At 40.0% G+C, this 22,247-nt stretch overlaps 1 protein-coding gene across 11 annotated transcripts in view; it reads left to right on the forward strand.

Annotated features, from left to right (window-relative positions):
- ECHDC1 (ethylmalonyl-CoA decarboxylase 1) overlaps nucleotides 1–22,247 on the forward strand; it is a 70,194-nt gene that overhangs the window by 512 nt on the left and 47,435 nt on the right. For 4 of the 11 annotated variants that reach the window (XM_060419415.1, XM_060419412.1, XM_042253202.2 and 1 more), the window contains exon 2: nucleotides 17–2,871. The exons of 3 other annotated variants lie outside the window; for them this stretch is intronic. In XM_060419415.1, the coding sequence (XP_060275398.1) occupies nucleotides 2,682–2,871 (190 nt within the window). In that variant the 5' untranslated portion in view covers nucleotides 17–2,681. Of the gene's footprint in view, nucleotides 1–16; nucleotides 11,000–20,722; nucleotides 20,796–22,247 lie in introns of all 11 variants that reach the window. 4 more of the 11 variants (XM_042253197.2, XM_042253198.2, XM_060419413.1 and 1 more) reach the window with 3 other exon arrangements.

Consider the following 22,247-nt stretch of genomic DNA (forward strand, 5'->3'; position numbering starts at 1 on the left):
CAATTCCTGTACTCAGTTGTTGTTCAGTGGACAAGTCGTGTCGGACTCTCTGGGACCCCGTGAACTGCAGCACACCAGGCTTCCCGGTCCTTCAGTATCTTCCTGCTGCTGCTGCTAAGTCGCTTCAATCGTCTCCGACTCTGTGCGACCCCATAGACAGCAGCCCACCAGGCTCCCCCGTCCCTGGGATTCTCCAGGCAAGAACACCGGAGTGGGTTGCCATTTCCTTCTCCAGTGCGTGACAGTGAAAAGTGAAGTCGCTCAGTCGTGTCCGACTCTTAGCGATCCCATGGGCTGCAGCCTACCAGGCTCCTCCATCCATGGGATTTTCCAGGCAAGAGTACTGGAGTGGGCTGCCATTGCCTTCTCCTGAGTTTGCACAATCTCACGTCCATTGAGTTTGTGATGCCATCCAACCATCTCATCCTCTGTCGCTGAATTCTTTTGCCCTCAATCTTTCTCAGTAGTGTTAAAAAGATGAAAGAAGATAATTTAGCTGATACTTTTAAGTTCATACTGCGGGCTCAGACGGTAAAGCGTCTGTCTACGATGTGGGAGATCCAGGTTCGATCCCTGGAATTGGGAAGATCCCTTGACGAAGGAAATGGCAATCCACTCCAGTACTCTTGCCGGGAAAACCCCATGGACAGAGGAGCCTGGTAGGCTACAGTCCATGGGGTCACGAAGAGTCGGACACGACTGAGTGACTTCAGGTTCTGCCATGAAGTGGGCAGCCTTCTTTTGGAGAAGTGCAAAATAAAGTGGAAGGCCTGAAGCTTTCAAGATAAAAATAAAACAGCCAGTTCTTTTACCAGCAAAATGGGCTTATTTCTGTGTAGCCAAGGAATTGGAATTGGGACAAGCCAACTATAGCAAAAGCCGTAGATAAGTTCAACAAACAAAGGAGAGTCCCATTATGTTAAAGAGAAGGAGGAAGTTGACAGGAGTTGTTCCGAAGAAAGTCCCTGGGTTGAGGTGAGAGTTCAGGTAGTGATGGTTTCTCATAGGCTAAGTAGCTAGGTACATAGGAAATGTTCCCTTCTAGTGGGTCTGTAAGTGATGCTCTCTTGTTGGAGCATGTAGTTAACAAGGAGTAATTGATGCCTCCTTTGGTAGTGTGTCCTTCCAACTATTTAAAATGATGTTTGTTTTATTCAGTTTGACGTTTTCTACTTTTCTCTGAAAGCATCACTGATCAAGAGGCAGGTTTTCTAGTTTCAGTGGCCTTTGTCCTTTGGTGCCAGGAAGGACTTCTTGCTGGGTGTTGTGCCCCACCTTGGAGGGAAGGTGCACCGATTGGAAACCTATTGAGAAAACCTAACAAGGATTAGGAGGGAGAAATTGTGGTCTGATCCTCTTAAGATCTTAAATCGTTTGAGATTGTTCTGATCATTTTGAAATGTGGAGCAAGCATCAGCTTGTTGGACAAACTGGTTTTACAAAGATTTGACAGGCAACAAAATACAGAACTTAAAATAGTTATACAAAGCAGAATTAGAAGTTTAGAACCAAATTGTGTGATGGTTCTAACCTAGGACCTTAAGCCTGAGAGTAGCCAATAGAAGAAATCATGTTGGGAAAGGGGGAGGTGACCCTTTTGCAAGTGGTCTTTCTCTCTGATTCTTCTATGCAATTGAGTTTCTGCTTCTCTAATCATGTTTTCTTTGACATTTACTCAGACCCAATGGAAAAAAGGCTCTTCCTACTGAGGCAAACCTGGAGTCAGATATGCTTCCTGGAAGTTCCCACTCAGGGTGACCATGCATGCATGCTAATTCGTTTGAGTTGTCTCTGACTCTTTGTGACCCTATGGACTGTAGCCTGGCAATTTCTTCTTATATGATTCTCCTGACAAGAATAGTGGAGTGGGTTGCCATGCTCTCCTCCAGGGGATCTTCCCGACCCAGGGATCTAACCCACATTTCTTACGTCTCCTTCATTGGCAGGTTTTTTATTACTAACACCACCTAGGAAGGCCATTAAAATAGTATTGTTATTTCAAAATAACTGTTCAGAACCAAATGTATTACCCAATAATACAGGCTGTAAGGTTGCAAATTCAGAAACCATGAATCTAGGTGAGAATCCAGAATAGTTAATAGTCCAGACAAAGAAAAACTTAAGTGAATTCCGAACCTTCTAACTCTTAAAATAAAGAAAAACAAACAAACAAAAACACTGGCAAGTGAAAAGATTAATTTGTCATGGAGATTCTGAAAGGCCATAATCAAAAGAAGAGGTTGTCCCCTTTCAGTATAATTTGAGAAATACCAGTAAGGGTGTTGTCTTTCTGTGAAAGAGAGAAAGAGAAAAGCAACAGTGACAAAATGGGTTTACAAGCCTAGTCAGGTCATCTTTGGAACGCTGTCTGCCTCAGTTATTAGCTGCTGCTTTTCCTACTCAGTTTGATTTGGGCGTTTCCATTGTTTGAAGTTTGGTTACCTTCCAGGTCGTGAGGAGGACCTGGTATAGACCGTTCTAAGGAAATTCAAGAGCAGTCTTTTTTTCTTACTGATTTCAAACCAGAAAAGTGGAAAAAAATTGAAAATATGAGTTTGAAGAGGAGTAGCCAGACATTTAAGGATAGTAAAAATATTTGACCAAAGAGTTACTTTGGCCACCTGCTGCCAAGAGCTGGCTCATTGGGAAAGACCCTGATTCTAGGAAAGACTGAGGACAGGATGAGAATGGGGCGACAGAAGTTCAGATGGTTGGCTTCAATCACTGACTCAATGGACATGAGTTTAAGCAAACTCTGGGAGGTAGTGAAGGACAGAGAAGCCTGGCGTGCTGCAGTACATGGGGTCACCAAGAGTCAGACATGGCTGAACAATAACAGCAGAAGAATTTGGAATCCAGTCCAGCGTACAGGTATGTAACAAAACCTTGAAGATCACCGGTAGGAATAGAACTTAATACCTGTGTAAGTGAAAACATAATTTATTTCTCCCATGCTTATCCTTTTATTAAAGACAATCATAGTAAAACTAACTTGTTGGTATTAAACTTGGGTTATTTACATAAATGCCATGAGAATAGTGACTGACCATATAAGCTGTTTTTCAGGTTTGTTTTGCTTGAACCTTGTAAACAAGATACCCGGCCCATTTCTTTATTTATTTTTCTTTTCTTCCTTAAAGCTGTCTGGTCACATCTGAGTCTATGTACACCTTTCCTAAGTATGATAATACAACCAAGGCCATGGTAATATAGCCAGTATTTCCAGTGGTGTCTTGTTATGAGGAGAACAGATTCCCAGTGAATTTATGCAAATACACATATTGTCATGAAAAAAAAAAATACTTAGGTTTTTAAATTCTGGAGGAATCAGGAAGGGAGGAAAAAAAATAAATGTTTTAACCCTTGTTGTAAAGATACATTTTCTTAAAGGAGAGGAAAAAAAGGGTCCTTTAAATCCAGTTCTGTGCAATATCTTAAATTTATCTAATACTGCTGGGGTCCAGCACCAGTGGATCCAGGGAATTCGAAGCGGGGACGGCGTTGGCGAGGAAAGACTTATTTATTTATTAAAATAAGATTAGATCAGGAAGAAATCGTGTAGTAGGAAAATTAAGTGGAGAAAAGAGGCTGATTAGCTTGGTTTATGTGGAAAACCAATAAAATTCCAGACAAGGAACTTGCATGTCTACGTTAGGCCGGCCACTGGCACCGGTTTGAATATCAGAGAGTGCCCCGCCTTGGGCTCTCTCTCTTACGGATCTTAGAAACCGGGACAAGTAAGTAGACACAGTGAGCCTCCACGTTCCAAAGGATCAGCCTTAAAAGGAGAGGGAGGGAGCAAGAGAAAGAATCGACAAGGGGGAGGCCAGGCTTGTGCAAAAACCCCCTCCAACTTTATTATTTAAAAGGTGTTTATATACCCTAAATTTTACATAATGGAAGGTATAGAGTCACGTAGGGGCAGCAGTCCTGACCCTTTCTGTACATCTTTTTCATATACAAAAGGTCTCAGGTGATTTACATTATCTTCTGGCCTGGAGGCTTGCTAACACTTTTTGGCTCTCTTTCTTAATGAATGTTAATCTGTTTCCTCTGAAGTGTTTTTCTTTAATCTGCATCTCCTTAAAGCACTAAAGTTACATCTCTATAGAACAAAGGTGCAGTGGGTTATAACATAACAAAGAAGGTACTTAACTCAAAGATCTAATGTTGCTAATACCAGGTCTACTACTTGTTTTTCTATATACCAACTATATCTAAAAATAAAGGATGTGAAAATTTGGCAGCAAGTATTGGCTCAACAAATGAAACTTTTAATCAGTCCTATTCTAATGATTTTGACTGCTCGGAAGCCCCTACATTCCTAGGATGTTTTAAGCTTCCTGTGCCTCCTGCAGTCAGGAGGCCTCAAACAATCACATGTGCAGCTGTACGAGTCCTGCAGGCAGGCTAGAAAGCCATCAGAGGGGTTTTTGGATTGAAACACTCTTTCAAATGCAGAAGACTAAAGCCCTGAATTAACTTTTTCCAGAGAATGTCAGAAGAGTGGAAAAGCAGGCAGATTCTTATTTTTGGGGGTACATGCTCAGAAAATGCCAGGGGGAAAACCTGAGATCTGACTCGACCCTGCCCATCAGATCTCTGCCGCATGACCTTGTCACGGGTGGAATTCCTCACGCTGGCTTCCGGCATAATACTTTCATCCTAGAGTATTTGTCAGGATCTTTTCCATGAATTTCTTTGAAGATAAATACATTTGCAAAAGCCTTGGTGTATAAACAATAATTGTCTATAAATGACAAAAGACTTAAAAATAGTAATAATTAAAGGTGAAGGTTCAATTTAATGTAATCGACAAGTCTATTTGGTCATTTCTGTGACCACATCTTTAAAACCATGGCTGTATATTGTCAGCCTGCTTATTTAACTTATATGCAGAGTACAGCATGAGAAATGCTGGGCTGGATGAAGCACAAGCTAGAATCAAAATTGCCAGGAGAAATATAAATAACCTCAGTTATGCAGATGACACCACCCTTATGGCAGAAAGTGAAGAACTAAAGAGGCTCTTGATGAAAGTGAAAGAGGAAAGTGAAAAGTTTGGCTTAAAATTCAGCATTCAGAAAACTAAGATCATGGCTTCTGGTCCCATCACTTCATGGCAAATAGATGGGCAAACAGTGGAAACAGTGACAGACTTTATTTTGGGGGGCTCCAAACACTGCAGATGGAGACTGCAGCCTTGAAATTAAAACCATTTGCTCCTTTAAAGAAAAGGTATGACAAACTAGACAGCATATTTAAAAGCAGACACATTACTTTGCCAGCAAAGGTCCATCTAGTCAAAGTTATGGTTTTTCCAGTAGTCATGTATGAATGTAAGAGTTGCATTATAAAGAAAGCTGAGTGCTGAAGAACTGATTCTTTTGAACTGTGGTGTTGGAAAAGACTCTTGAGAGTCCCTTGGACTGTAAGGAGATCCAACCAGTCCATCCTAAAGGAGATCAGTCCTGAATATTCACTGTTAGGACTGATGCTGAAGCGGAAACTCCAATACTTTGGCCACTTGATATGAAGAACTGACTCATTGGAAAAGACCCTAAAGCTGGGAAAGGTTGAAGGCGGGAGAAGGGGACGACAGAGGATGAAATGGTTGGATGGCATCACTGACTTGATGGACATGAGTTTGAGAAAGCTCCTGGAGTTGGTGATGGGCAGGGAGGCCTGGTGTGCTGCAGTCCATGGGGGTCTCAAAGAGTTGGACATGACTGAGCAACTGAACTGAACTGATAACATTATACTAGAACACATGAGAATTGTCAGAATTTTCATACAATATTTAGAACATTTATTTTAATAACATTCATTTTAATAACATTCATGTATACAAGATAACCTAGGAAAGTTTATTATAATTTCTTTGACAAAGCTTCCCATAAAATTTGACATATCAAATAAACCTAATTACCATCTCCTTTTATAAGAACAGAGAACATGTCCTTTAAGAAGTTCTAGGGGCCCCTCTGGACATTCCCAAAGTTATTTTCAGGTCAAAAAAACTTAATTTAGAGTTTGAATTTTGGGGGGAAACTTTTCAAAAATATCAAAAGGTTTTGAACAATTCAACAAATAAGATTACAGAAGATTACAAAATGCTAAGTATCTGTTTAATCAAAATGACAAAAAGATTTCAGAAGATAAATAGAGAAGGTTACATAGCTGCAAAACAAAAAAGCCAAACCAAACCCTTAGCTCTTCTTTATAAAAAAGACAACTTTTAACTTAAAGCACCTGAGATAATTTTGATTAATGCTTTGCCAAAAGTTTTCACTTTTGTCTCAGGTTCAAAGTGTTTGTTAACCTAATAAGCCACTCATTCTATACAAACTAAATAATACCAATATTTATTAGAGAATTTTCTAGCTTACTTTCAATATATAGTAACATTAAAAGAAAAGAGAAATAGAAATAGCAGAGGATACGTCATCAAATTGGGTTTTAACCAACATCCAGACTCAAACAGCGCTGGGAAGTCCCGTGACACAGCCCATCTGGAGTCCTAACTGGGAAAAGGTCCCAGGCAGCGCATCCACTCCGTGGAAGAGACTTCAAAGACTGCAGTTCAGGGTTCCTGCTTATAATCCTAGGATGCAAACTGATATCATCATTAACCTATGAGCAAGTTGCAGCTCTGAGTTCCTGTTTATTCTTTAAACTTGGAATGTTGTTAAGCCCGGGGCTTGATTGGCCACCCTGTCTTGAGGGGCTCAACAGTCTCAAGATTCTTCCCCAGTCTTATCTATGGTGCTGCAGTTCTTACAGTCATAGCTGTCACTCACAGCCAGGGCAGTGTCGAGGCAGGTTAGAAGCAACGTCATAGGTCTGCTCTGCTTTGTCTCTGAAGCCTAAACAAAACTAATTTCTCTAACAATGAAATGGTCTCTTGAGGAAAATGAGAGATACCAAGGGAACATTCCATGCAAAGATGGGTACAATAAAGGACAGAAATGGTATGGACCTAACAGAAGCAGAAAATATTAAGAAGAGGTAGCAAGAATACATGGAAGACCTATACAAAAAAGATCTTAGCAACCCAGATAACCATGATGGTGTGATCACCCACCTAGAGCCAGACATCCTGGAGTGTGAAGTCAAGTGGGCCTTATGAAGCATCACTACAAACAAAGCTAGTGCAGGTGATGGAATTCCAGCTGAGCTATTTCAAATCCTAAAAGATGATGCTGTTAAAGTGCTGCATTCAGTATACCAGCAAATTTGGAAAACTCAGCAGTGGCCACAGGACTGGAAAACGTCAGTTTTCATTCCAATCCCAAAGAAAGGCCATGCCAAAGAATGTTCAAACTACTGCACAACTGCTCATTTCACATACTAGCAAAGTAATGCTCAAAATTCTCCAAGCCAGGCTTCAACAATACGTGATCTGTGAACTTCCAGATGCTCAAGCTGGATTTAGAAAAGGCAGAGGAGCCAGAGATCAAACTGCCAACATCCGTTGTGTAGAAAAAGCAAGAGAATTCCAGAAGAACATCATCTGTTTCATTGACTATGCTAAAGCGTTTGACTGTGTAGATCACAACAAACCATGGAAAATTCTGAAAGAGATGGGAATTCCAGACCACCTGACCTGCCTCCTGAGCAACTTGTGTGCAGGTCATGAAGCAACAGCACCGGACATGGCTCAACAGACTGGTTCCAAATTGGGAAAGGAGTATGTCAAAGTTGTATATTGTCCCTTGTTTATTTAACTTATGTGCAAAGTACATCATGTGAAATGCCAGAGAAGATGAAGCACAAGCTAAAAGCAAGATTGCCAGGAGAAACACCAGTCACCTCAGATATGCAGATAATACCACCCTCATGGGAGAAAGCAAAGAGGAATAGAAGAGCCTCTTGATGAAGGTGAAAGAGGAGAGTAAAAAGGCTCGCTTAAAACTCAACATTCAAAAAACTAATATCATAGCATCCAGTCCCATCACTTCATGGCAAATACATGGTAAACAATGGAAAAGGTGAGAGACTTTATTTTGGGGGGCTCCAAAATCACTGCAGATGGTGACTGCAGCCATGAACTTAAAAGATGCTTGCTCCTTGGAAGAAAAACTGACTAGTCTAGACAGCCTATTAAAAGCAGAGACAAAGGATGAAACAGAAGCGTTTAGAAAAGACACATGTAGGTGGGAAATTAGTGTGTATGATAAAAACAATTCTAGTCAATCATGTAATTTATCTTAGCAAAACTCTGACATTTTAAGTTACCTCAAAAGATTTCAGTATGCTATTTTTAAGTACATATATCATAAAATATAATTGTCACACCTAAAAACTCTTATCCCATTTTCATCTACCTGAATTATTTGTTCCCAACATTTATGTTTAAGTTACTCACAAAAGCTTAATGAGTCATTAGACAAAGTCAGCCATCATCTCAAGCAAATTTTTTTTCTGACAGATTTGCAGCAGAGATAATATGAATTTATCTGACTAGTAAACGCATGTGGAATTAAAGTATTCAGTGCTGATGACTCTAAAAACGTTCCTGTTTCAGTTAGACTAACAAATTTAAACTATCACATGAACCACAAAAGCATTTGTGTGAGTTGCTCTTATATTTCTGATAATTTATGTAAGTAATATTTTAGACCAATTAAATGGAGCTCTTTTTATAAATTAATTTTGGCAGTACCATCTGGCAGTATAAAAATAAGACATACCTGTGACATAGCATATAGCCATACACAGAGATCTTTTAGCCTGGTACAAAACTCAAAGGAGAATATTTAGATACAAGTTGTTCTTCTGACAGATGAACTAAGTTAAGCCTACCTGTTTATTTGCATGCTATAAGGACCCTCTTAGAGCTCTTTTCAGACTCCTTTGTCTTTTTAGAAATTTCTACATGCCAGTGAAAGAAAGAATTCCATCGTCTTTGAGATCAGGTGCCCCAAATATCAAACCTGAGTTTGAGCAAAACTACAGTTGTTTTGAAGATTTATATCCCCTTGAGGCCAAATGTTTTAAAAGGTGCTGTCTTTCTATGAAGAAATTGAGAAATTTCAGGGGGTGGGGCGGGGTGGGAAAGAAACAGATTATTTACATAGTATAACAGTAGAGAATAGAAGACTTTATCGAAAAATTTGATCTCAGTAGGAATGGATGTCAGTAGCATGTAAAAGGTGGGAACAATCAAGTGTCAAGGGATAACAGTGTTATTTATTGCTCTGAGGTTCTGGGCAAACCTATCCCTCTGGCCTTGGATTTTTTCACGGGAAAAATAGATGTATTACAGGGAATGCGTTTATTGCTTTGAAAGATATTTATCTACTATCAAGTTCTGGAATTATTATTTCCTTTTTGGGGGAGAAAGAAATCCCAGCATGATTCTTTTCTAAAAAGTCTTGGCCTAATAAATGAACAGGGCTGAGGAAGTTAAGGAGAGAAGAGTGGGTATCTCTCAAATGGCCTGAAAAGGAATAGGCACAGAGGTAGGAACCTAGGGTACAGACTCCCACAGTCTGAACCATATTAGTACCTGTCCTGGAGAAGGGAAGGAGGAAATTGGGACTGGAGGCAGGGCCTGAGACAAAAGAAAGTGAAGGAGGGGAAAGAGACCACAGAAGACATGTTGTTTTTTTTAATTTGTTTGAAATGTTCATGAGGAAGAACTGCATTAAAAAAAAAATTATTGATTTGGCTGTGCCAGTCTTAGTTGCAGCACCCAGGGTCTTTGACCTTCATTGTGGTATGCAACTCTTCGTTGCAGATGTGGGATCTAGTGGCCTGACCAGGGATTGAACCTGGGCTCGCTGTGTTGGTAATGCAGAGTCTTATCCACTGGATCACCAGGGAAGTCCAAGGACTGTAATTTTTACATGTAACACCATCCAGCTATGATAGACCTAGACAGCATTCTAAACAGCTCAGACATCATTTTGCTGACAAAGGTCTGTATATTCAAAGCTGTGGTTTTTCCATTAGTCATCTACGGATGTGAGAGTTGGACTATAAAGAAGGCTGAGCACCAAAGAATTGATGCTTTTGAACTGTGGTGCTGGAGAAGACTCTTGAGAGTCCTTTGGACTGCAAAGGAGTTCCAACCAGTCAATCCTAAAGGAAATCAATCCTGAATATTCATTGGAAGGACTGATGCTGAAGCTGAAGTTCTAATACTTCAGCCACCTGATGCAAGGAGCCAACTCATTGGAAAAGATCTTGATGCTGGGAAAGATTGAGGGCAGGAGGAGAAGGGGATGACAGAGGATGAGATGGTTGGATGGCATCACTGACTCAATGGACATGAGTTTGAACAAACTCCAGGAAATGGTGAAGGACAAGGAAGCCTGGCTTGCTGCAGTCCATGGGGTCACAAAGAGTTGGACACGACTGAGTGACTGACAGCAACAAGAGTCCCTGAAAGGGGAAAATTCCTAAACAAATTGCAGGTCATAGCCCAGTACAGTTCCAGTGGGAATAGCTTAATTTCAAAGGAGTTGGGCCAAATGCTAAATGCGTGAGTGCTCACAGGAAGGATAAAGCCTTTAATACAGAAAGTTATCTACTGGAGGTTGTGTCAGTTTCGATTTGCTGAGGAGGCAGCCCTGGCAGCAGTAGCTCTATTTTGTGCCTAGAAATTGATTCCAACCATCAGTAATGTTCTCTGGGAACTCTATAATTGTCCTTCTCGCTGCCCATATTAAGTTATCTTAAGTAAAATTTGCATCATTAATTTCACACAGCCAGCTTTTCAACAACAAAAATGAAAAACTCATTTTTGGTAAATGTTCTTTCATTCTAGTATTCTTTTTGAGCCTCAACAATTCTTTTAATACTGCACACACACATGTAATTGTGAAATCAGCTGGGGGAGGGAGGAGCATAGTAATAAAACAGCTGAACTTTTCTTGATAGTTTATTGGTCTGACCTGAAAGATGAGTAGATCTTAGTTAGCTGGTGAGTTGGCAGTGATCAGCATTCCAAGAAGAGAGACCAGCTTGCATAGAAGAGTGGAACTGAAACAGGGTAGGTAGAGTTGACTTATGGACAGATTCTTAGCCTTGTCTCCTGGTGTGGATTCTCAAGCCTTGTGTGCCAGATTGTTATTGGCAAATATTATTTGTCAAGTACTGTACCAGGCATTGCAAATGTCCTCTTGCAGCTAAATCTAGTGGGAAGATTTTTTTAAAGGACTAGTTACAGCAAAGTGTGAGTGAGGGTTAATGAAGGATCTAAACATTGTGAGAGCAGACAGAGTATTTTGTGTAGTTGAGAGTATTAGAGGGGTTGATTTGGAGTTGCTCTGAGGAAGAAAAAGGTGTAATAGGGAGTCACATACTCAGAGGGTTGGAATGAATAGAGTGACTGAAGGATATGAACAACTGAAAGAAGTTCATTTTGGCTGGGAGGAAAAACGGTATGTGTGGCATACTCAGTACACACACAGTAGTGTATGACTTAAGTAGTGAAACTCGAAAGGTATGTTAATTAAGAAAGAAAGAAAGTGAAGTTGGTCAGTCTTGTCTGACTATTTGTGACCTCATGGACTGTAGCCTACCAGGCTCCTCCATCCATGGGATTTTCCAGGCAAGAGTACTGGAGTGGGGGGCCATTTCCTTCTCCAGAGGATCTTCCCAACCCAGGGGTCGAACCCAGGTCTCCCACATTGTAGGCAGACGCTTTACTGTCTGAGCCACCAGGGGAGTGAAGTGTTAATTAATGACCGCCTCAAACCAAATTCAAATGCCAAAAACGGGTCATATGCTGACAGTCTGAAACGGAATAGTTCTGATCTTTTGTTGTTTACTCCCTGCCTTATGCTTATTGTTTTCTTGCTCAGTATGTATTTGTGTTTACTTTCTGGATATTTCCAGCACCTGATGAAACGGGTTACAGCTTCTAAGAGAACAGAGAGCTTAGTCTCTGTGTAGGGAAGGGAGCTTACTTGTTTGCCTTTGAAAAAGTTAGAAAACATGGAGAGAGTGAAACCTTTGATCTCGGATCTCTTCTTTTTCCCCTTTCTGATGGCATGGTTGTGAGCTGGTTCAGCTGGGCTGAATCTGGTTGTGGTAGGACAGCAAAGCAACCAGCAGGATGGGTTAGCAATCCTGACAAGCTATGGGGTCAGGGGTCCATGCGGTCACAAAGAGTCAGACATGACTGAGCAACTGAACTGAACTGATCCATGTGATTTGTAATAAGTTGCTCAGTCGTGTCCAACTCTCTGCAACCCCAAGGACTGTAGCCTGTCAGGCTCCTCTGTCCGTGGGGATTCTCCAGGCAAGATACTGGAGTGGGTTGCCATGCCATTCTCCAGAAAGTATTCATAATAGGCTCTTATCCAGTGTCAAAGGATTGGACCCCTAATCTTGGAATCAGCAAACTTGAGAGGCTTAGCAGTGTACTTGAGTTTCTCAGGTACTGCTCTCTGGCACAGACAAGGCGATCTGTGGAGAGAAAAGAAGGGAGAGTTAGTGGAAGGAGGACAGGAGTTTGGGGGGCAAAAAAAAAAAAAAAAGGAATCAATAGAGAAAAGGATCCATGAGGTTTTTATTAAGAGGTTTCCATGGAAAAATGAGTATATCAAAGATGTCCAATGAGGCAAAAATATTAGTGACATAATGTTTAAATTTGGTAATGATTTAAGTGTAAAAAGGTACATCTGATGATGTCTATACTCATTGCCCTTGTTTTAGATATTGGAGTGGGGTGCCATGCTAAGTCACTTCAGTCATGTCTGACTCTTTGCAACCCTATGGACTGTAGCCCAGCAGGCTCCTCTGTCTGTGGGATTCTCCAGACAAGAATACTGGAGTGGGTTGCCATTTTCTTCTCCAAGGGATCTTCCCGAGCTCGCGTCTCTTACATCTCCTGCATTGGCAGGCAGATTCCTTTACTACTAGTGCCACCTGGGAAGCTTCATTGGAAGTGGTGGAGTGGGGGGGATGTATGTGAAGACGGAACAAACAGACTCCTTACAATGAGAAAAGATATGTTGTTTATTGATTCTATTATCCCTTCATAATAATTAAAAATGCTAATGATTTTACAAGTCTTACTCCTTATTTTCTAGTTTAATTCTTTTTTTTTTTTCCCTAAACAGAATACTATGGAAAACATAGGCAACTTTTTTCTTTTTCTTTTTTTTAAATAGCCATCTAAGTTCTCATCAAGTTTCTTTGGCACAGTTCTCTTACATTAAAGTCACGGTCAACGTGGAAAAGACCTCACCCCCAAATGAATTTTACATTTAATTGTTTCTTCTATATATGACTTATGCCTTGGGGCAAAACGTGCAGAGAGCATATTCTAGGTAAAAGCCAGCTTGGTCATGTTGTGTTTGGCTCTTTCTGTGTAGGCCTCTCAGTTTTGTGAACTGATCTGGCCAGGGACCTTGAGAGCTTATTTTTCCTAGACTAGAAGCAGGCCTAAGGAACCCTGAGCCCTACAGCTTTAATCTTCTTCAGATGCCTTCCCAAGATAAAGGCAGCCCCTGGTTCCATGTCCCACACAAGCTGAGAGGCAGAGAGGGGAATGTGAGAGAGAAGGCAGTGGAGACGAAAAGGAGGAAAGAAGGGAAATCAGAACAAAGAAGATTCAAAGTGGCAGCAGTACCAGTGGAAATAGTTTCACTTTGTTGCCTTCTATGGAAAGCTGTAGTGCTGTGACTGAATTGCTTATCTTGGCTCAAAACCAATAGTTTCGTTCTTTGGAAGAAGGACTGGGGAAAGTAGATCAAGTCATGGGTTCTCTGCTTGTTTGCCGCTAACAGTTACTAGGTCTTAGGCTCACTACTCCCTGGGTAAAATGCCTCTGATTCTGAGAAAGTCAGAGAACCGAACTGCCTCGCTCTACCCCTTGTGAGAGAAATCATTATATAGTTAAAATATGAAGTACGCTACTAACCAAATCCTTGTAAAATGTGAATCACTAACCATAGACATTATAAGTAGGTAATGTCTTATCTATAACTTAACCTCATTTCTTAAAAAGTGTCAGTACTTTTATTAATGATGTGATAAAGATTGTGTTGTATGCAAACCTGATTTGTATACCTGGAAAAAAATAAAAGACCCACAGCTCTTATCCTTCTTGTGAAGAGGGGTAGGGACTCCATGAGAGTGGAGTGGTGGTTCTGCATCAAACTGACCAGGGGCCAGTGAAAGGGAGACCTTCTTCTCTGGCTGACTCTAATACCTTTAAGCACTTGGAGCTACATATTCTGGACTTGGAATTCCTAAAATCCCTACAATGAAATAAAATTTTTCTGTCTGGAAGATAGAGATCTTTTATTTAGTTTGGGAAATGATGGTTAGATATACAGTAATCACTGGGCTTTCTAGGTGGCTCTGGGGGTAAAGAATCCTGTGCCAGTGCAGAAGATGCCAGAGATGCTGGTTTGGTCCCTGGGTGGGCAAGATTCCCTGGAGGAGGAAGTGGCAACCCACTCCAGTATTCTTGCCTGGAAAATTCCATGAACAGAGGAGCCTGGAGGGCCAACAGTCCGTGGGTCACAGAGTTGGACATGACTGAACATCAACAATAACAACAACTATAGTAATCCCTATACAGTAATAACCACATTAGGTATCATTTAGTACCACAAATGTTAAATGTAAAAACTCTGTGCGCTAAAACCATGAATAAGATGTGGTCCCTGCCGACAGCAGTTTTTAAATTTACTGGAGGCAGGAGCGTCATTATGGGTCATTATAATTTACTGGAGGCAGGAGCGTCATTATGAGTCATTATAATTTACTGCAGGCAGGCGTGTCTCTAATTCTTTCTTACCTGGTTTCTGGTCATACATCAAGTTTTAAGAAATATTATTACCTTTAATGAGGACACTTCTTAGTTTTCAGAACTTCCAGAGACTCCAGATACCTGTGTGGCCACCTATAGCAATATGTGTGTTCTTTATTAAATATCTTCTATACAAAAAACAGAATACTTAGAAAAATTAGTTTTGAAATTAGTGTTTTAGAAGATTGGGAGAGATTATTGGCAAAGGCAGAGATACCTCTCCATTCCAAATTTGAAATGGTATCATTTAATAAAAAAAAGTTTAATGAGAAATGTAGCATACTTGCACATAGTTTAAAAAGCATAAGAAGAGTTTAAAGAACAGCAAGAACAAAAATAAATAACCCGTGTATCCATTGTCTAGGTTAACAAATACAACACACTCATTCTGAAACCTAATTTTTTCAGAAGTAGGTTAGCTTTCTTCATGTCTACGTTTATTTAGCCGCTGTACTAAAACCTGATTTCAAGTTTAAGACAACAGTCTTTTATAGAAGTAATTTTGGAATAATAATATCATGGTTTCATAACATAAATATTTTTATTTCATCAGATATATATTTTATGTAAAATATATTCTTATCTATTAAAAAATTTAATTCTGGGCAGCTGTTTAGTTACTTGAAGTGATGCCTCAAGTTTTAAAGCTTTTGAATAAATTAATATTATGCTATAAAATATATGTATTTATTTAGAGAAAAAGAGTAAGAACTTTGAGATCTTTCCTGTTGCTTCAGAATTTGACAGTAAGTAGGTGACTCCCTAGAGGAAAGCTTCACATATAGGTAAGCTTTCATTACTTGTGAAATGGAAATATGGGCCTTGTTTCTTGTTTTCCTAGATTTGTTTTGGAAGGGAAGTGAGGCTGTATCATTCTCATTCTAATTGATTAGTGCTAATTTGACTGTGTGCATCACAATAAACTGTGGAAAATTCTGAAAGAGATGGGAATATCAGACCACCCGACCTGCCTCTTGAAAAACCTATATGCAGGTCAGGAAGCAACAGTTGGAACTGGACATGGAACAACAGACTGGCTCCAAATAGGAAAAGGAGTATGCCAAGGCTGTATATTGTCACCCTCCTTATTTAACTTACATGCAGCGTACATCATGAGAAATGCTGGGCTTTAAGAAGCACAAGCTGGAATCAAGATTGCCGAGAGAAATATCAATAACCTCAGATATGCAGATGACACCACCGTTATGGCAGAAAGTGAAGATGAACTAAAAAGCCTCTTGATGAAAGTGAAAGAGGAGAGTGAAAAAGTTGGCTTAAAGCTCAACATTCAGAAAATGAGGATCATCGCATCCGGTCCCATCACTTCATGGGAAATAGATGGGGAAACAGTGGAAACAGTGTCAGACTTTATTCTTTTGGGCTTCCAAATCACTGCAGATGGTGATTGCAGCCATGAAATTAAAAGACGCTTACTCCTTGGAAGGAGAGTTATGACCAACCTCGATGGCATATTCCAAAGCAGAGACATTACTTTGCCAACAAAGGTCCGTCTAGTCAAGGTTATGGTTTTTCCGGTAGTTGTGTATGGATGTGAGAGTCAGACTGTGAAGAAAGCTGAGCACCGAAGAATAGATGGTTTTGAACTGTGGTGTTGGAGAAGACTCTTGAGAGTCCCTTGGACTGCAAGGAGATCCAACCAGTCCATTCTAAAGGAGATCAGTTCTGTGTGTTCATTGGAAGGACTGATGCTGAAACTGAAACTCCAATACTTTGGCCACCTCATGTGAAGAACTGACTCACTGCAAAAGACCCTGATGCTGGGAAAGGTTGAAGGCAGGAGGAGAAGTGGTTGACAGAGGATGAGATGGCTGGATGGCATCACCGACTCGATGGACATGAGTTTGGGTAAACTCCGGGAGTTGGTGATGGTCAAGGAGGATTGAATATAGTTAGGTGAAGAACTGATACTCTGGAAGTATATAAGGTGAGAGTTTCTTAAGGTAGCCCACTCTGCCAATATTTTGGCCACAAGACACTGTAGAGAAAAGCTAATCTGAGTTTACTTTTTCCTTTCATTACTCCCCAGCAAATTAGGATGTTGCTTAATTTTTGTTCTACTTCTGCTTAAAATGTTAAAACTTGAAAAGATTGAAGGGAAATAAAATATCATAATCCTATGCACTGATTTAGTATCTTCAGGTCCTTTTCTGCCTATAGAAAATTCTTAGACTTCATAATAAAAGTTTACTGGTGAAGAGAGGAAAAAAATCAGGTCTCTGCTGCTGCTGCTACCAAGTCGCTTCAGTCATGTCCAACTCTGCAACCCCATAGACGGCAGCCCATGAGGCTCCCCCATCCCTGGGATTCTCCAGGCAAGAACACTGGAGTGAGTTGCCATTTCCACAAGGCATGAAAGTGAAAAGTGAAAGTGAAGTCAGTCAGTCGTGTCCGACTCTTAGCGACCCCATGGACTGCGGCCCACCAGGCTCCTTCGTCCATGGGATTTTCCAGGCAAGAGTACTGGAGTGGGGTGCCATTGCCTTCTGCACAGGTCTCTAATAAAGCTTAATAAAAGGAGGAATTTTGTTCTGTTTTCAATTAGAGAATTGAGTTATTTTTGCTTAGTACATACTTCATTTCTTTGATAAAACTGAAAATTTGTTGAGGGTAAAATTTTTTTTTCCCCTGAAATAGCTAGTTAATGAAGGGGAGATGACTAATAAGAACTCAGTTAATTTACATTGAACTGTTACCAATTATATCTTACCAAATATATCTTATCATATGCACATGTGTTTATATACTAGGACCCCAGTCCTATGAATTTCTTGACTATAAAAACCTACATGTAGTATGTAATTTACTTAATGGCTCTTACGCACAGAAACTCTTCAACCCATTTTTTATTCTTAGAATGAAACTATTGTCTATCTTAAATAATCCAATAAAGAATCTTGTCCTGTTTTAAAAGATTTATCTTAATTGCTAATCTAGTCATTATGTATGTATCTCAAATTTCATCTTCAAAAAAGCGAAAAGGCTTCCAAACTCATTTTGAAATGATGTACAGTAATTTGATCTATTTCTTTACTTTTCCCACAAACATTGATCACTGAACTTGAATCTGGGGATAGTGAAAGGGGAGATGAAAAAGAAAGAACAGTGTTTGGGGTCGAGATGGATTTTTTATGCACGTGGCTGGAGTTGTGAGCTTATGTATGTTGCAGAAAAGGGTCTGCAGCAAGGGAGATGCCTTCCAGGGTGCAAGAGTAGGCTCTTGTCTAACACTTAGAAATGAATTATTCCAGAAGATAAACGTGTTGACAAAGCAAGACACTTCATTGGGAAGTGGCTCCCAGGTGAAGAGCAGCAAGGTAAGGAAACCCAGAGCTGCTCTGCCATGTGGCTTGCAGTGTTGGGTTTTATGGTAATAGAGTTAGTTTCTGGGTTGTCTCTGGCTAATCATTCTGACTCAGGTTCCTTCCTCGTGGCCTGCACATTGCTCAGCCAAGATGGATTCCAGCAAGAAGGATTCTGGGAGGTTGGCAAGACATATGAATTGGTGTCTCACTCCTTTTGACTTTTCCCGAGTTCTTCTGGTTGGTGGTAGCTGCTTCCATGTTCCCTACCAAGGTCTCCTGTTGTAAGATAACTCATGCAAGTAGTTACTGTCTACCTTGGCCGGGGTAGGTGGTTTTGGGCAGTGGTTCCCCTAATATATATGTATATAGTATATAGGCATGAGAAAAGTTTTGTTTGCTAATTTAATTTGTTTCTAGCTCCATTGCTTGTCATTTCTCAACAACTCCTGAAATTTTTAGTGTAGATTTTCTCTGCTAGCTAAGAGACTCTTGAGAAAACTTGATATTTACATTTAGCCAATAATTTAGAAAGCCTCTAAAATCCTTTATTTTTTCATGGCTATTTCATATTTTAGTTAGTAAAAATATTATATTTTTGAACTTCACCTTCCATTTCCCATAGACCTAAGTTTATCAACCTTTATCACTTTATTTCTTCTTCATGTTCATTTTTTAGGTTCATGCTCAAGTCCTGAGAAGTCACCCTATTTAAAATCTTTTCAGTTTCTTTGAAAATGTGTTTGTAGATTTGTGCTTTTAGGAGCATACAGTAGAAAGATAGCTCTGATTTTAAGGACTAGTGTGAAACTAATGGTGGCCATTGTATTCATCCAGAGACAAAGGTTTGAACTTTGTTGTAGGGGAAACAAAGGATTGGGAAAATAAAAAAGGTAGGTTGCACATGAGATATGAAGGAGGGGAAGGAGGTTGGGTTTTCTGCTCTGGCTGTCTGTGTTGTTGATACTACAGATAGTTAAGGGAAGGAATAAAGTAGTTACAGGTTTTAGTAGGGCGAGTTCAGGTTTAAACTGATTTTGAGAAGCCCGTGGTACATCTAGAGGTGAGGAATACGGAAGTAGATTTTTGTTTGATTTAGGAATACACAAGCATAGCATTTCCAGTGGAGATGGAAATGCAGGATTTATTGTCATAAGAATTTTAAAAAGCTATAGGCAAATGAATAAAAGAATTTCTACAAGTTAGTAGTAAAAGGTTCAGTTCAGTTCATTGCAGTGCAGTTGCTCAGTCTTGTCCGACTCTCTGCAACTTGGAAGAGGCACTTTACAAAAGATGATGAGCTGCAGCACCCCAGGCCTCCCTGTCCATCACCAACTCATGTCCATCGAGTCGGTGATGCCATCCACCCTCTCATCCTCTGTCATCCCTTCTCCTCCTGCCCTCAATCTTTCCCAGCATCAGAGTCTTTTCAAATGAGTCAGCTCTTCGCATCAGGTGGCCAAAGTATTAGAGTTTCAGCTTCAACATCAGTCCTTCTAATGAACACCCAGGACTGATCTCCTTTAGGAGGGACTGGTTGGATCTCCTTGCAGTCAAGGGACTCTTAAGAGTCTTCTCTAACACCGCAGTTTAAAAGCATCAATTCTTCGGTGCTCAGCTTTCTTCACAGTCCAACTCTCACATCCATACATGACCACTGGAAAAACCATAGCCTTTACTAGATGGACCTTTGTTGGCAAAGTAATGTCTCTGCTTTTGAATATACTATCTAGGTTGGTCATAACTTTCCTTCCAAGGAGTAAGCGTCTTTTAATTTCATGGCTGAAATCACCATCTGCAGTGATTTTGGAGCCCAAAAAAATAGTCTGACACTGTTTCCACTGTTTCCCCATCTATTTGCCATGAAGTGATGGGACCGGATGTCATGATCTTCATTTTCTGAATGTTGAGCTTCAAGCCAACTTTTTCACTCTCCTCTTTTACTTTCATCAAGAAGCTCTTTAGTTCTTCACTTTCTGCCATAAGGGTGGTGTCATCTGCGTATCTGAGATTATTGATATTTCTCCCAGCAATCTTGATTCCAGCTTGTGCTGGAATAAAAGGTAAATAAATAGAAAAAATGGGTAAAAAAAACTTGGAAGAGGCACTTTACAAAATGTGATATACAAATAACAAATTAGCATATGAAAATGGAGCTTCACTTCATTAGACATCATAGAAATGCAAAGTGATACCATAATGACTGTACCACTATCTAGAATACTTAAAATGGAAAGAAAGGAAATAAAAAGACATTAGCAAATGATTAATAAGATCGTGGAGCAACTGGAATGTTCACTCTCTGTGGATATGAAAACTCTTATTAGCCAGTATCTCTTAAAGTGGAACAAATGAACAGATATGATCATTATGGCCAGTCCTTGGAAAATGGCAATATGTGTATGATGTGTGTGAGTATAAGAGGGAGAGATTGATATGTAGAGTTTGCTAATACTTTTCACCATGAGTAATTTCTGTTGGACATAAAGCCCACTGACCCAGACTGAAAGAATGAACTTGGAGACACTAGGTGCAGCTAGAAGAGAGGATTTAATGACGGTTTTGCAAGATCTGGTGTCTGGTGGGCAGGCATACCCAGTGTCATTAAAACAATTTTATCCCCTAGCATGCAAGCCCTTCCCCAAGTTCCTTCCTGGCTGAGTACTGTGGGATGAACAGTCTTCCTGGATGTTGCCTAGGTTTGTTCCCTCTCTCTTTATGGGCTTGCCCCTCCCTGACATCTTGTTTCTTCCTTTCCTGTGCACCCATTCCTGTTTTCTGTTTTGAATTCACCAGTAGAATGAGCCTCCATGAAAATCCTAAACATTCCACCCTCCCTTTGTTTTCCTGGACTTTCCAGTTTTATAACCCTTATGGTTATTGCATCAGTAAGCTTTTAGGCCACTTTGGCTGGTAGTAATTTTTCCACCCAAAGCCAGCACCCTTGAAAATGGACCATTTTAAGTTTTTTTATTTCTTACAATTTTCAAGTTACCAGTGGTTTAAAAAAAACAACTTGCAAAATTCTTCACTGTTTAACAATCAGTATCCACTACTTCTGTTTTTAGATATAGCCAGCAGAAGTGCATATGTGTTGACCCAAAGACAGATACTAAAATGTTCACAGCAGCTCTACTTGTAATGCCAAAACCCAGAAACAACCCTAATATCTATTTACATTGGAATTGATGAGTAGTGGTATATTCATATAATGAAATGCAACAATGAAAAGAATGGACTATTTAGAATCTCATTACACATGATAATAGTAATAGGTGTCACAAACATAGTTGAAACCAGACAAAAAAAGATATACCATGTTTTTCAATTTATATAAAGTTCAATAGTAGGCCAACTAATCTTGAAGAAGTCAAGATAGTTGTTATCCTTATTTGGAGTCATGACCAAAAAGTGGCACAATGAATGGTGGACCTTGTAAGGTTCATGTTCTGTTTCTTGATCTGAGTGCTATTTACTTGAATGTATTTGCCTTGTGAAAATTCATTGAACTGTAACTTATGATTTGTATCATTTCTGAGTGTATTATTTATGTCAGCAAAAATACTTACAAAAAAGCATTTGAACAAATAGGTGATTACTCGGAGATGAGATATATAAAATGAGAAGAGTTGACAGAACTTTGGGGGATGCAGAAACCTTACGTATGTGTTCCTATTTCTTTCCCTGTTTTCCTCAGGACTCCTTCCAGCTGTTTCTGTGAGAGCATTACATAAGATAAGGATAATACCAAGAATACTGCTCTGTTGTACTTCTGCCCCGAGGTTGTTTCCAAAGGGACTTTTGGACTGAATTTTTTCTTAGATTTAGAGTTAGGAGAACTGCCATCATGAAGAAGACTCCCTGAAGGCAGGAGATGGTGCAAACTACAGAACAGCAACAGCTTTCTTAACCCTCCTAGTGTGTTGGATCTCAGTAAATGTCCTGTAGCTATGTCATCATCTCCCAGTGATGTACTGAGATAATGTACTTTGTGAATTGTTTGGTTTGAGAAGCTGGGAGAAGGGAAGCAATCTGGTACTTAGGGTGCTTTGAGAAGGAGGGAAGTCCTTTCAGTAAACAGAAAGGTCTCTCGCTAAAGACCGTTAATGTATTATATTAGAAAAGTGTCTGTTTAGCTAGACTACTGCATA

Source organism: Ovis aries, chromosome 8 (assembly GCF_016772045.2).
Source record: "Ovis aries strain OAR_USU_Benz2616 breed Rambouillet chromosome 8, ARS-UI_Ramb_v3.0, whole genome shotgun sequence".
NCBI lineage: Eukaryota > Metazoa > Chordata > Mammalia > Artiodactyla > Bovidae > Ovis > Ovis aries.